General features: G+C 33.2%; 1 protein-coding gene and 1 non-coding gene across 2 annotated transcripts; one reads left to right on the top strand and one right to left on the bottom strand.

Moving 5' to 3' along the window:
- Positions 1-1,138: 1,138 nt before the first annotated feature.
- LOC104212014 (probable LRR receptor-like serine/threonine-protein kinase At1g56140) lies at positions 1,139-8,474 on the top strand. Its single transcript, XM_009761185.2, has 19 exons — positions 1,139-1,430; positions 2,125-2,281; positions 2,355-2,426; positions 2,513-2,584; positions 2,702-2,773; positions 2,882-2,953; positions 3,160-3,231; positions 3,342-3,413; positions 3,548-3,619; positions 4,084-4,155; positions 4,253-4,324; positions 4,534-4,605; positions 4,847-4,915; positions 5,693-5,752; positions 5,871-5,915; positions 6,463-6,527; positions 7,054-7,430; positions 7,731-7,926; positions 8,036-8,474. Exons 1-19 carry the CDS (start codon positions 1,349-1,351, stop codon positions 8,212-8,214), a joined length of 1,950 nt encoding a protein of 649 aa, XP_009759487.1. The 5' UTR covers positions 1,139-1,348; the 3' UTR covers positions 8,215-8,474.
- A 269-nt stretch (positions 8,475-8,743) lies between these two features.
- TRNAR-CCG (transfer RNA arginine (anticodon CCG)) lies at positions 8,744-8,816 on the bottom strand. The gene has a single exon. It is a non-coding gene; the product is annotated as a tRNA-Arg (tRNA).
- Between the last annotated feature and the right edge of the window lie 5,267 nt (positions 8,817-14,083).

The following is a 14,083-nucleotide window of genomic DNA, read 5'->3' as shown; positions in this document are numbered from 1 at the left end:
TCTAAATTCTTCACTTTTTAAAGTTAAGCTCTTTAACTTCCCATGCGTGTAATAAATTTTTTGAGCTAACATTTACATTTCTTAATTTTATCTTCTCCTTCCTTTTTTTTTTTTGCTTAAATATTCAGATTATTATGATTTTTACGTGCAATCCTTTTCTTATAAATGCAGTCATGATTCAAAGCGGTTTATCATATATGTACAAAATAATATAAATTTTTTTAAATTTTGTATTAATAATATGGGATACACGTGCAACATGTGTGCCCAAAAGCTATAAAAAAATACTAGTGATTCAATTATGCTCACCCTCAACTTGATTATAGATTTGAATTATAATGGCTAGGCCGGCTGAAAACGAGAAATTTTTATTGTAATTGGGACTTTATTACTCGTGTTAATTACTAAACTATATCATGATGGATTTTAGTGTTTGTAACATCTCTACGACCCTTCTTTTCCCTAAAAACTTTTATTTCCGTGTTCATATCAACCAATTTAATATTTCATGTTTTGCCTTCTTCCAATAATTGTTCAACATTTTCTGGTTAATTAATCTAGTAAGACTACCTATACAGTACTTGAAATGTCCATCTCCAATTGTGTGTACTTTCTTTTTTCATCTACTTGTGTGTCCTTGCTCTTGACTTGCTGTTTTTTATTAGGATTTTTTTTGGTTTCTCACTCGGTGTTAGGTATTCTTATTGGAGTCCGACTATATTCAGATTCGCGCCGCGTAGGGCCCATTCAGGGGAAGCGCTCAATTTTCCGGTTCGATTTTGCATAGTTCAGTTTGTTTTTTATTTTTTATTTTTGGTTTTAAAAAGTGCAATCCAATCCAAACCAAAATAAAATTGGTTTGCTTCGACTTTTCTCTCTTCGATTACATGGGACTTAATAACTTTAAAAAATTTAAAAAATAAAAATAAAAATAAAAATAACGTACTTCAACAAGTTAATTTGCGTGTAACAATTCTTTACCCAATCAATATTTATTCATACCAAAATATTGTAAAAGAAGCAACTACCTTAACAAAATTTGGCGGGTAAGACAACAGTCAAAGAAAAAGGGGATGGTCACATATTCAATTTCTTCCTTTGGTTGCTTTGCATCAGCTTGAATTTAGAACAATTACTAATCATTTCTTTATCAAGGTCAACGAAGACTATAGTTGTATGACCAAAGAAAATCCAGAAATTCCATTGTCATGACTCCACTCTGTTGTATCTTCTTGGCTTATTCACTTCACCACCAAGCCTTCCTATTTATAAGCTAAGCTTCAACTTCATCAACAGCACCATCCCCAGATTAGAAAGGAAATTAAGCCTCTGCTGGTAGTGCTCAGTAATGGGTTTTCTGGGTATTTGCTTTCTTGTCCTTTTGATGTTGAAAATTGCTGCTGCACAACCATTCACTGACCCTATTGAAGGTTCCTTTTTATTTCTTTTGTAATATGGTTTTCCTCATAACCTTTTGTTTTTTAAAGATTTTATCGGGTTGTTGTAGGTCAACAACTAGTAGAAGGGGAGCCTTGGGCAACCGGACCAGGAGGCCACTGGTTTGAGCCGTGGAAACAGTCTCTTATACTCCCTCCGTTCCAATCTATGTGAACCTGTTTGACTGGGCACGAAATTTAAGAAAAAATGAAGACTTTTGAAATTTGTGGTCCTAAATAATTCAAAAAGGGGCTCATAGTATTTGTTTGGTTATAAAAGCTTCTCATTAAAGTAGAATTGTAAGTTTAAACTACATTATTTCCAAATTTAGAAAGAAGTCATTCTTTTTGGAACGGACCAAAAAAGAAAATAGGTTCACCTAAACTGGAACAGAAGAAGAAATGTAGGGTAAGGCTGTGTACAATAGACCTTGTAGTCCGGCTCTTTCCTGAACCCCGCGTGTAGCCTTAGTGCACCAGACTGCTTTTTTTTTAGGTCGACAGCTAGTGTTGAAATAATTAAATTATGACAATTATCTTAGTAATGAACTTGTTGAGACATGCTCCCCTAGATACGTTGTACAAGCAGAACAAGTATAGAGGACTCATATAACTGACGATCAAACTGTTTTGAATTAAGGCATAGTTGATTGATTAATTAATTGATTGTTTTCTTCTTATAAAATAGTGGATGCACTGAATAAGATTATTGACCATTGGAATTTGAGGAGCAAGCTAAATCTAACCACGGATCCCTGTAATCGAAATGCTCCTTGGGCACCAGAACAAGCTAATCCTAGGGTTGCTTGTGATTGTTCTGCTACTATCTGCCATATTACACATTTGTGAGCTAATTTTCTCTTCTCTTGAGTTTGTGAGTTTTGCTCTTTAGAGTGTTTTTAATGGTTATATGTTCAGGAAAATTTATGCCTTGGATGTCTCTGGTGAGATTCCTAAAGAATTATTTGTGCTAAGAGAATTGATGGACTTGTAAGTGATTGCAATACTGCTATAATTAGTACTGTAATATTATTCTTTAACTTAAGGGAGTTTAGTGAAGATGTTTTGTTATGTAGGAATTTGGGTCAAAATGTTATCAATGGGACCATTCCAGCTGAAATAAGACAGTTACCAAAGATGCAATACTTGTTAGTAGCACTTTAGCTTCCTACAATTTTCCTTATTGTTTTCATTGTTGATTCATGTATCTTTCTGGTTCTTGGAATCAACTTGTTATAATTGTGATTAAGAAATTTATGAAACAGGAGCCTTGGCATTAACAATCTCACTGGTTCTGTGCCTCCGGAACTTGGAAGTCTAACCAATTTGATCTCCTTGTAAGTATTCATCTCGCTTTGAGTTGTATTATTGTCGGACTTAGTAGAGTTTAAGCATTTTTCTTTTCCCTACTGTTGTTTTCCTAAGAAAGATTACCCTTTATACAGAAGTTTTGGTTCAAATAATTTCAACGGACCGTTGCCACCTCAGCTTGGAAACTTAGTCTCCTTACAGCAGCTGTAAGTTTATGTAAATTTTTTTGTTTTATGTTTTTGTATCATTAGTTTTTAGCTCGCGGATGATATACATATGAAAAGAGAAAGTACTTATTCCAAGAAGTGAATTAGCTGTCTTGTAAGAATCAAAGGGATATATGTTTAATCCATTTGAATTGACAATCTGTAGTCTTTGCCACTAGATACTGATAATATTATTGGAATCTCAGGTATATTGATGGCAGTGGAGTGAATGGTCCAATTCCAAGGGAGCTATCAAATTTGAAGTCCCTCGAGATTTTGTACCTCTTCGTCTCTAGCCCTCAACACTAGTCAAAATTGTTCAATAATATTTCAAGAAAAAAATGTTCAACTTTGCCATACTGACTTGGAGTTCCTTTTCATGTTTCAGATGGGCATCTGACAATCGTTTTACCGGAAAGCTTCCTGAATTCTTTGTGAACTTTATGAACTTCCAAGTCCTGTATGAATGACTTTGTTTTTCTGGTTTTCTGATTAACTAGCATTTCTTTTATCTTAGGTTTCCAGATAAATGCATCCGTTTTTTTTATTGTCTTCTGTTTAACAGATTTCTGAGAGATTAGTTCTTGTTAACAGGAGACTAGAAGGAACACTTCTTGAAGGACCAATTCCAAGCAATTATGGTGCCTTAAATAAACTACAAGATTTGTAAGGTTTATCGCTGTTAAAGTATGTGATACCAATTTGCTGTATGTTCTATGTTCCTTCACAGACGGCTATAACAAAATATAAAATTGTATTTAGATTTTTTATGTAATGCAATAATGCAATTTCGGTGACTCGAGTATTGAATTTGGATCATGGACATGATTTGCCTTATGCTACTTATCAACACAAATGAACCTCAACATGCAGAAAGTTAACAGCTTTAAGCTCTCTCTTCCTAAGCTTGGTTTGATTGGAAAAAATCTTTCCAAATCAACGTTATCTAGTGACATACGGTTATCTTGATAAATCTTCACATAAATCAAGTCATCGTCTGTTCTCCTCTTGCTCAGTGTATATTCTGATCCAGTACAGCAAGTTGTGGAAACATATTTTTTGTCCCGTTAACAGGAAATGCTGTTTCAGATTTTCTCATAGGCATTGCCTATTCCTTTTTCTATATGTAGGAGAATAGGCGATCTGCATACTGAAGATTCTTCTCTGGATTTCGTGGAGAACTTAACGAGTCTTTCCATATTGTATGATCTTGTGGCTCAGTGCTTCACAATAAGATTTCTATTGTTATTATCATTGATGATTCTGACGTGAGTCAATTCATATGTTTTTCACCTGTAGATCATTGAGAAATTGCCGAATTATTGGCCAGCTACCAGAGAAACTTAGCTCTTTTGGAAACTTGGAAATTCTGTAAGTTACTTTGATAGAATCAATTGTTAGATTCATGCTCTTTGTTTCAAGCAACGCCTCTCTCTCGCTAAAGCTTCTTCTTCTGACATTAGTTGAAATATAGGAGGCGGTTCATATGTATATGTTTAGATTTTCCCTATACTTGCAATTTCCGAATGTGCATACTTATCTGATAACTTGCCCTCCTCTGATTAAATACCACCACAAAGGGACTTGAGCTTCAACAAGTTGACAGGTCAAATACCAAGATCATTTGAAGACTTTGCTTCATTACGATTCTTGTAAGTCAATCCCTTACTTTCCTTTGAAGTCAATCAGCAGCAAGATACCTTTAAAATATAATGTGCGAGAGAAATATGTCTACATCTGTTGTGTAAATTAAAACTTACTGGCGAAAAATAACAAAATGTTGGAAACTGGTCTTTCTTGTTAAGCAAGTAAAGTGCTTTTAAGATTTGGTGCGGACCTATTTTCATTGGTTCTGTAACGGCTACTATAATTGAAGTTAGTTTTGCATCTCAGATATCTAGGAAGCAACAACTTGAGCGGCAAGCTACCTCCCAATATCATGAGGTCAAATCTCACTGCCTTGTAAGTCTTAATCTTTGACCTGATTTTGCTAATTCTTACTAGAGTTTGTATCTTGAGGTTTCTGATGCATCATTTCATTGTTGACATACTATGTGGTTCTGATTTCTCTCTGCAGTTCCATTAATTTCATTGTTCATCTTTCCTAATTGTTGATTATCCGTTATAAAAGCTCATTTTTAAGCTGGTCTCATGTATGTGAACATCAAGTGATTTCAAGAAGTCCCTTCCCAATTCTTACACTTTAATTTCTCCGTTGTCTCTATACATTCTCTTTTCACTAGTTCAAACTCCAGCCTAACAGAGTTTTATAGTTTATCTTTTTGCAGGATTACTTTCAAACTATACATTTAGACATACTGCTAGGAGGATTCTCAAACTGTAAAGAATTCCCAAAGAAGAGTCTCCTTAATTAAGTTATTTCCAGTGTCAGATATAAGTATTAAGTCGTGAGTTTGCTCCACCTACTCAAAAGAGAATTCTTTTTTAAACCTGGTGAACTAAATGCACCATTTTCTCTAGGTGTTCATGTATGATGATCCAATGCCTAGTTGTACCCATATCCATAAGATTCGCATGTCAAATTTTGTGTCAGCTGCTTCAAGAAAAATACAATTGTATTATCCTTTTCAGTAATCCTCACAGTGTGCATATTAGAGTTTTGAGGATTGAGTAGTGCAGAAGGCCGTTCTACACTTTTCAGCTCACTTTACTCTATGTTTCAGTGTTTATTCCTTACTTCTTTCTTATAATAGTTATTTCTCCTATTTTGAATGACAGAGATGTCTCCTTTAATTCTCTCTCTGGAGACCTAACACCAAAGGGATCAGGTTTATCAATGTGAGTTTAGCTCTCTTCAAACTTTACAAATTTGTTTACGTTCTAGACAGCAGTTTATTTTCAATTGGTGCATCCGTCTGAAGTATTTCCGTTTGGTTCATATGTAAAATTCATTCAGGAATGTTTTTGGGACTGCTATTAGTGACAGAACTTCAGATGGAAGGTATATCGCCTCCGCCACTTACAGATCAAAATTTCGCAAACAGTGATATCCATACATTGTTGAGAATCCTTTAAAAAGAGTTAGCATGACTGAAATAATAAGGATTATAATCTCATTTTGCTATTATTAATACAGGAGTTCAAACCATTAGATAGTTCAGTTATTGCTTTGATGATGTATAAGCCATGACATTAAACCAATTTCCTCTTTTGATTCCTTATTAGACAAGAATGGAAAGTCTTTTTAAATTATCTTAAAGAAAAGGTATGCAATTTATTAGCTACACACTTGTACTCATTTCAATTCCTTGGGTTCCTTGGCTTGGGTCGTACTGCTATTGATTCCACAGGGAACTACTCTGGCTTCTACTAATCAGCACATATATAAATCATTGATTCCTTCGAAAGTTTCCTCTTTTCTCGTTTCTGTTTGTCATCCATCTCAAATATGTAGGTAAACAATAAAATAGTTTTAGTTCTATCAGTTAAATTGTCTGCTACTACTTGCTTTGCTGATATGGCGCATATATTTAATTTGATTGATGTAGCAAGGCTTCTTCAACTTTATCGTGCCTGCAAGGGAACACCAGGTGCCTCGACATAGCTAGTTCGTGTAAGTACACTCCTTTCCCACGTATGATGAGACTTCTTCCATTAAGTTCCTTTAGAAAATAACTAGTGAGGTATATTTTAAAACTCACATCATATTAGCCGGATAGTGAACATTGGAAACCTATTTCCCATTTGAATAATGTAAGGCCGAGGAAGGAATCTTGTATGAGCAAAACTCATTACATTAGCAAGGGCATGATATTGAAGCTCTACATTTCTGTCCCAAAGATCCCATCTTGCTCAAGTTATAGAAAATTGGGATGTTACATTTAACTTATCTTGAAATTCATCAGTCTGATTTTTGTATAAATAGAAGGGTAGCCCTTTTTTAAGATTTTGATGAGCGCAAACAAAGGAAAAAAGAATACAAACTAAAAATCTGGTTTGAGGACTCATAACCACTTAAGTAACAAAACTTTAACACAAAGGTTGAAAAGAATGGAGTGACCCCATAAGACTTGTAAAATATGCTTATGTTTCTGAACTTTAATCTGATGTTGGAATGCTAAATATAGTTTTTGTGTTAGCTTCCTTTTCCATCAACTCTGGAGGAACGGAAACAGAATCTGCAGATGGAACCAAGTACGATAATGACTCAGAGACATTAAGTGCAGCCTCGTTTTACATGAACCCCAGTAATCGATGGGCAGTGAGCAGTTCTGGCATTTTCATTTCCAACCCACATGGACAAAACTATATAGCTGAGACAGGTTCTCAGATCACAAGCACATTAGACTCTGAGCTTTATAAAACTGCTAGGATGTCGCCTAACTCATTAAGGTACTATGGTTTTGGATTGAGCGATGGAAAATATAAAGTAGAACTTCATTTTGCTGAGATACAAATGGATGATTCTCACTCTTGGAAAGGCCTCGGGAGACGGTTATTTGATGTTTACATTCAGGTACTTCAAGCTTAAACCAACTTATCCGTAAAGAATTGGATATTTATTCAGTTGAAAGTTTTTCATCAGTTTCTTATCTAGAGTTTAGGGCAGTCCGGTACACTAAGCTCCCACTATGTGCAGCGCCCGGGAAGGGCCGGACCATAATGGTCTATTATACGCAGCCTGCATTTCTATAAGAGGCTGTTTCCATGGCTCGAACCCATGAACTTCTGTTCACATAGTAGCAACTTTACCAGTTACGTCAAGGTTCCCCTTCTTATCTAAAGTTTCTCCTCTTTTTTTTTGCAACGGATAAAGGGCGAAAAGGTTCTTGAAGATTTGAACATTCAGAAAGAAGCAGGTGGATCAAAAAGAGCTTTAGTGAAAACATTTGAGGCAAATGTGACAAACAGAGTGATGGAAATTCATTTCTTGTGGGCTGGAAAAGGCACTTGTTGCATTCCTTTTCAAAGCACATATGGTCCTTTAGTCTCAGCAATCCATGTCACTCAAGGTTCTTCTCATTGCATTTCCATTCATATCACTTTTAACTCCCTTTCTTCTTTTTCACCAGAACCAATGATGAATTCCCGCGCTTTTGTTTACTTATGGTTTTGGTGCAGTGGAAAAATATGGTGGTTCTTCCAAAAACAAGAAGAAACGCGTTGGAATAATATTTGGAATTGTAGCTGGAAGTGCAGCAGGTGTACTGATAGTTTCTTCAGTTTTCTACCTCTGCTGGGCAAATAGAAAAGGACCAATACATATGAAAGTTGCAACTGATTCACCAACAAAAGGATAGTTTTTGGAGGTTAGTTCCACAAACTATCCCCAGCATGAATGACCAAATCATACAATCACAGTGGAACTTAATTTTCATCATATGATGCTTAGGCTGTTAAAAAATTTATAAGTTTAAGACGTTTGTCGATCAATGATTGGACTGTCTTCCAGTTTTCTTGAGAAGCAAAATGTACATAAATAAAACTAGGTACTGTAAGTTTTTCAGTTGCTGGTATTCAGTCATTTAATAGCTACAAAGCTATATTCCTTTAGAACTTATTTCATAATCTGGCACATGTTATGATTAGTTTCTGCAAGAAAACAATACACGTACAAAAGTGAACAATAGAAATAAATTTCAAGAAAGATATTGAAAAATAAGTGAACTAAAAAAATGAAGTAGATGATTAATTTGCGGGGTTTATTTTCACTATTTAGGTGGAGAAAAATTGGATATTTTTTTTTTATCTCGTTGAGGCATCGAGAAAATAACATGGTAGGAGTGACAAAAATAGAAGTTCCACAATTTCCTAAGGCAAAAAAGGAAACGATCACGGTGGGACTCGAACCCACAATCTCCCGCTCCGGAGGCGAGCGCCTTATCCATTAGGCCACGCGACCTTGTTAATCATAACTCTTGATTAGTCTTTAATATAATGTACTCTTCTTCTTTTTATGGGCTGTTCTTTAATCGTTTAGGTAGTGTGAAGAACATAAGTTTGAAATGGCATAAATAAAAGCCAGAATATGGGTGTGTTTGGTATAATGGAAAATGTTTTCCAAGAAAATATTTTTTTAGAAAACAAGTAGTGATCTTATTCATTTTTCGGTATTTGGTACGCAAATTAAAGAAAATGACTTCTCAAGAGTATACATAAATAATTTAGATATAATAAACATGAAGCCATAAACTTTCAAACCAACAACATTTCGAATCCACAAATTTCATAAACTTTCGAACTGCTAAACTTTCGAAACCGCGAAATTTCGAACCCGTAAACTTTATAATTTCTAAACCTGTAAACTTCCAAACACATAAACCTCCGAACTCATAACTTTGGAACTTGTAAAATTTTAAACCTTTAAACCGATAAATAAAAAAATTAGAACTGAAAAATATATTATAAAAAATATTTTTTTTCGGGGGGGGGGGGGGCAGATCTAATGGAAAAAACAAAAATTTGAAATTACAAAAAAAAAGTAAAAAAAAATTTATGGAGGGTGGGGGTGGGGTGGAGGGGTAATAGGATGGGTGGTAACGGAAAAATTAAATTTTTTTTAAAAAAGTCTTTTTTGGAGAGAGGGGGTGGGGTGGGGAAGGTTGAGAAGGAGTTTTGGAAAATATTTTCCTTTCTCTTGATAAGGATAATATTTTCCTCCAATTGGAGGAAAAAATGAGTTCATAAGAAAAATATTTTCCAAAATAATTAAGCCAATCAAACATGAAAAGATTGAAAAATATTTTCCTTCATACCAAACACACCTTATATCCAGGAAGAAAAAAAACGAAAACAAGGAGAGAAAAAGGACGATATATTATTAAGGAAAACACCGACAAATTCAACTGCCTCAACTTTCTAACAGCCAACTACCTCAAAGGAGGTGCCGACCACCTAATTTAGCTTGTTTTATATGACATATATGGAATCCAATCTAAGGGTTTCTTTCTTTTTTGACATTCTACAAAATAAATTGACAAGACTTTTCTCATTCATTTACCAATCTTACACTCACAAAAAATATTTAAGGAAAAAATAAAAAGAAAAGGAGAGAGAACATATTGCTTTCCTTTTTTTTCCTTTCTTCTTTAATGAAGATTTTAAAACTTTATTTTTATTTGATGCGTGGGCGGATGCACGTGGAGCCATATGGATGTTCTAGCACCCATTGCTTTTGGTGCGGAACCATTATTTTATGTAAATAATTAGTATTAAATTAACAAATAATTTTAGTAAGCACACAGGAACAAAATAAGCAGGTGGGTGCACCCAGGAACAAAATAAGCAAGTGGGTGCTTTGTTTAGAAAGTACACTTGAGAGATCTCTAGATGGAACAGTCGCAGAATCAAATCCCTGAAAATATTTTTTTCATTTTGATATTAATAATCCCTTCACTACTGTATTCCTCTTTTAATTTTATTTGCTTCATTTTAATTTTTCTTCTTTCTCTTTCTGTTTTCTTCCCTAATATCGTGGCCCATTCGGCTCCAAAAATGAATGGTCTTTTTCATATTTTTCTTTTCTTTTTAAGTGCCTTTGCGTTTTTTAATTTCTTTCCCCCAAACCCCATTAAACCTAAACTGATGAAACTCCATCTTTTGCAATTGTAGAAGGAAATTGGTAATATGGTTTAAACTTTTTTGTAATTAATTAAAAATATTCAATTTATGTTCAATCTTTGCTAATAGTTTTGCACTGAAGGTTAATTCTAAAAATAAACGTAAAATAAGCAAAAATGATATTTGTTTGCTTATTGTGTATTTAAAAATGAAAATCGCAAGGGATAACCGTGAATAAATTAAATCTTTTAACTATAATATTAATTTTTAGTATATTGTTAAATATTTTTACAATCGTGGGATAAAACGTAGTTGTGCACTTATATGTTGTGACCGTAATCAGAGGCGGATCCAGGATTTAAACTCTATGGGTTTAACTGTTAAGGTTTTTAGCATTGAACCCATTATATATATTTTTAAAGTTATGGGTTCATATCCACTATTTTTGCAATTTTATTGAATGTTTACATATAAATTTTCACTCTACGTAAAAAGTTATGGGTTCAATGAACCTGTAGGTAGAACACTATATCCGCCTCTGACCGTAACAACTGTAGATAAAGAGGCGGAGCACCCACGACTACAAGATCCTGGATCCACCATTGATTCGATGGTATTTGTTGAAATGTTAAGTAGTATGGAGTACTTTCAACTTTGTTTTTCTTTTTCATTTAGTAATATTTGAAGTATAAAAGATCACCAATTAAGATAAGTCCGTTGTAGCTGTAAGCACGTGATTTTTGCCCTATATGAGAATTACTCCCAAAAAATTCAAAAATAAAATGATTTTTCTTTGGTGTGCAATTTTGTGATATTTTGTGATATTTTGAAGAATTATTTGTATTTGTCTGTGCGTGTTTATTCGCTAAATTAATAAAAAATACAAAAATATGTCGCATTTTGCATGTAGGATTTAATTCTACAATTGTTAGTAATTAAAATTGTTTTACAAAAATTAAAAATTACAAAAATAGGCATCGTTTGCATTTTTAGCATTTAATGTCCAAATATACAATTTTATGCTTAATTAATACTTAATTGTGCGTTAATTGTTATTGGGAGTTAATTTGCGCCTTTATAACTTAATTTAGTTCTTAATAATAGTTTAAGTATTTTTATAATTTAGTTTTAGAAAAATAAAAGAAGAAAAGAGAGCGAAAATATAAAGAAAGTCGGAATTGGGCCTCTTCTTCAATTTCAAGCTATAGGCCCAAAAAATGGCCCAATCTTCCCTACGACCCAGTCCATTTCGAACTGGGTCGACCCAGTCCATTAACCCAACACCCCTTCTTCATTTTTGTCCAACACAAAACAAAACCAAAAAAAAATAAAAAATAAAAAATAAAAAGTGAATTATCACTATTAATAGTTTTATTTTTTGTTTTTTTATATATATATAAAAAAATCCGAAAATATTTTATTTTATTTATTATTTTTATTTTTATTTTAAAAAAAAAAATATATATATATATATATATATATATATATATATATATATATAGTAATTTCGGAAATGATTTTAAAAAAATAAAAAATAAAAAAATAAAAAAATGTAAAAGAATGTAGAAAATTTAAAAAAAAAAAGTAAAAAGTTTTAAAAAATTTAAAAGTAAAAGAAGGTTGGAATTAAAAAATAAATATAAAGATATCTGAAAATTTAAAAAATTTAAAGTAATTGAAAGTAGCATTTTTAAAAGAAAAAGAAAAGATAGTGGTTTATTTTTTAAAGAAAAGTTAAATAAAGTGAGATTCTCTTTTAAAAAAATAAAAAGTGGGATTTTAAATAAGATAAAGTAATTAAAGTTGGAATTTTAAAAATAAAAGTAAATAAAGGTGGGATTTCTTTTTCTAAAAAAATAAAAGCAATTTGTAAGTGGGATTTCTTTTAATTAAAAAAATAATAAAATAATAAAAAACAAATCTGAAAATTTCGAAAATTTTGCTATAAATAGAAGAGAAAATTTAAGAAGAAGTGTGGAAAAAAAGAGAGGAAAAACTAGATAGAGAGAAGAAAAAAAGAGGGGGCGGAGTGAGAAGTATACACCCGATATACATTCTGGATACACTGAATATACAGGGGCAGAATTCATTTTGGAGAGTTTTGAAGTTGAAAAAGAATAGTTACTGCTTCATTGCCTCGCTTAAGATCTGAAATAGTCAGAACCTTCCTACCTTTTACTTCTTCACTATACTTGGAGTCGTTTATAGTCTCCTGGGTTTTCTGCTATTCCTACTGTACTGGTTTGCGATGTTGCTGAATCTGCTGTTGCTGTGTTATTACTGCTGCTGACTTCTCCTTCTTTTGTTCTTGTACTGCTGTTTCCAGGTACACATTTGTACAATCTCGGCTTGAAGCAAAAAATGAAATATTAATCAGGCTTTGTTCCTGTTGAATTCCTCCTGTTTAGATTTGTGGTTGAATATAATTTTTCTTTCTTCGTATAAAGATGTAGTTGAATGATTAATGAATAATGAGGTTGCATATGTATACTTTCTTCATCTAATAATGTTAGTTTAAATTACGGAGAATAATTAATCTGTTTTGATATTATGGTCAATCTCATGTTCTAGTATTATTGAATAACAGAATATAAAATGAAAGCAGTTTTTCTTTGTACAAACTCGATCGCAATTTTCCATTCGCATTAGCCGTAAACTAATAACTAATAAGTTACGTTTTTCAGCATGTAAATAATTAAGAGATTTTCTTTTATTTTAGAGACGAACTTAATAGAAAATATAGTCATTGTAGGTTTATCCTTTAAAAATAAAAATGAGACGAGCCTCGCCAAATAAAACGTATAGATTGCGGGGCCCTCACAAAATGTATGGTTTAATTAGAATTCGGAAGGACCGTTTAGCGAATTTCACGGTCTTCCCCAAAATAATAACGCGATAGTCTCTTTAGGCGCGTGTTTAATATTTTACTTTCTTAAGCCTGGGTGTGCATTTCATGCGACCCGAATCCAAATCCCAAAACATCAAATAAAACGTGTTCCGGATTGTGGGTGCATTTCATGTAACGCAGTCCAAAGACGTGTTTTAAGCGATGTTCATATTTCTTTTAAAAACAATAATAATAAAGCGGTTAAAATATAAAATTTGCACATAAGTTCATATTTGTATAAAATCAGATAATCAAGCCGAATATAATAGTTGAGCGACCGTGCTAGAACCACGGAACTCGGGAATGCCTAACACCTTCTCCCGGGTTAACAGAATTCCTTATCCGGATTTCTGGTACGCAGACTGTAATATGGAGTCATTCTTTTCCTCGATTCGGGATTAAAATTGGTGACTTGGGACACCCTAAATCTCCCAAGTGGCGACTCTGAAATAAATAAACCAATCCCGTCTCGATTGTCCTTTAATTGGAAAAACTCCCACGCACCCTCGCGGGTGCGGAAAAAGGAGGTGTGACAGCTCTGGCGACTCTGCTGGGGAAGAAACCCAGAACCACTGGTTCAGGGTTCAAGAATTCGAGCTTAAAATAATTGTTATAGTTGGCTTTATTTATTATCTGATTTTTTTACATGATATATGCCCAATGTGCTAAATGACACTTTTACCGCTTTAATATTATTTGAATTATGAATATATACAACTGCT

This window comes from Nicotiana sylvestris, chromosome 8, assembly GCF_000393655.2.
Source record: "Nicotiana sylvestris chromosome 8, ASM39365v2, whole genome shotgun sequence".
NCBI lineage: Eukaryota > Viridiplantae > Streptophyta > Magnoliopsida > Solanales > Solanaceae > Nicotiana > Nicotiana sylvestris.
Note: the sequence above shows the minus strand (reverse complement) of the source record. Positions and strands in the feature narration are given on the sequence as shown.

Bases quoted from the DNA above. Each gene is read 5' to 3' on its own strand.
- LOC104212014 (XM_009761185.2), top strand. From the start codon at position 1,349: ATGGGTTTTCTGGGTATTTGCTTTCTTGTCCTTTTGATGTTGAAAATT. The intron at 7,431-7,730 runs GTACTTCAAGCT...CAACGGATAAAG, and splicing joins TATTTGATGTTTACATTCAG to GGCGAAAAGGTTCTTGAAGA. The intron at 7,927-8,035 runs GTTCTTCTCATT...GTTTTGGTGCAG, and splicing joins AGCAATCCATGTCACTCAAG to TGGAAAAATATGGTGGTTCT.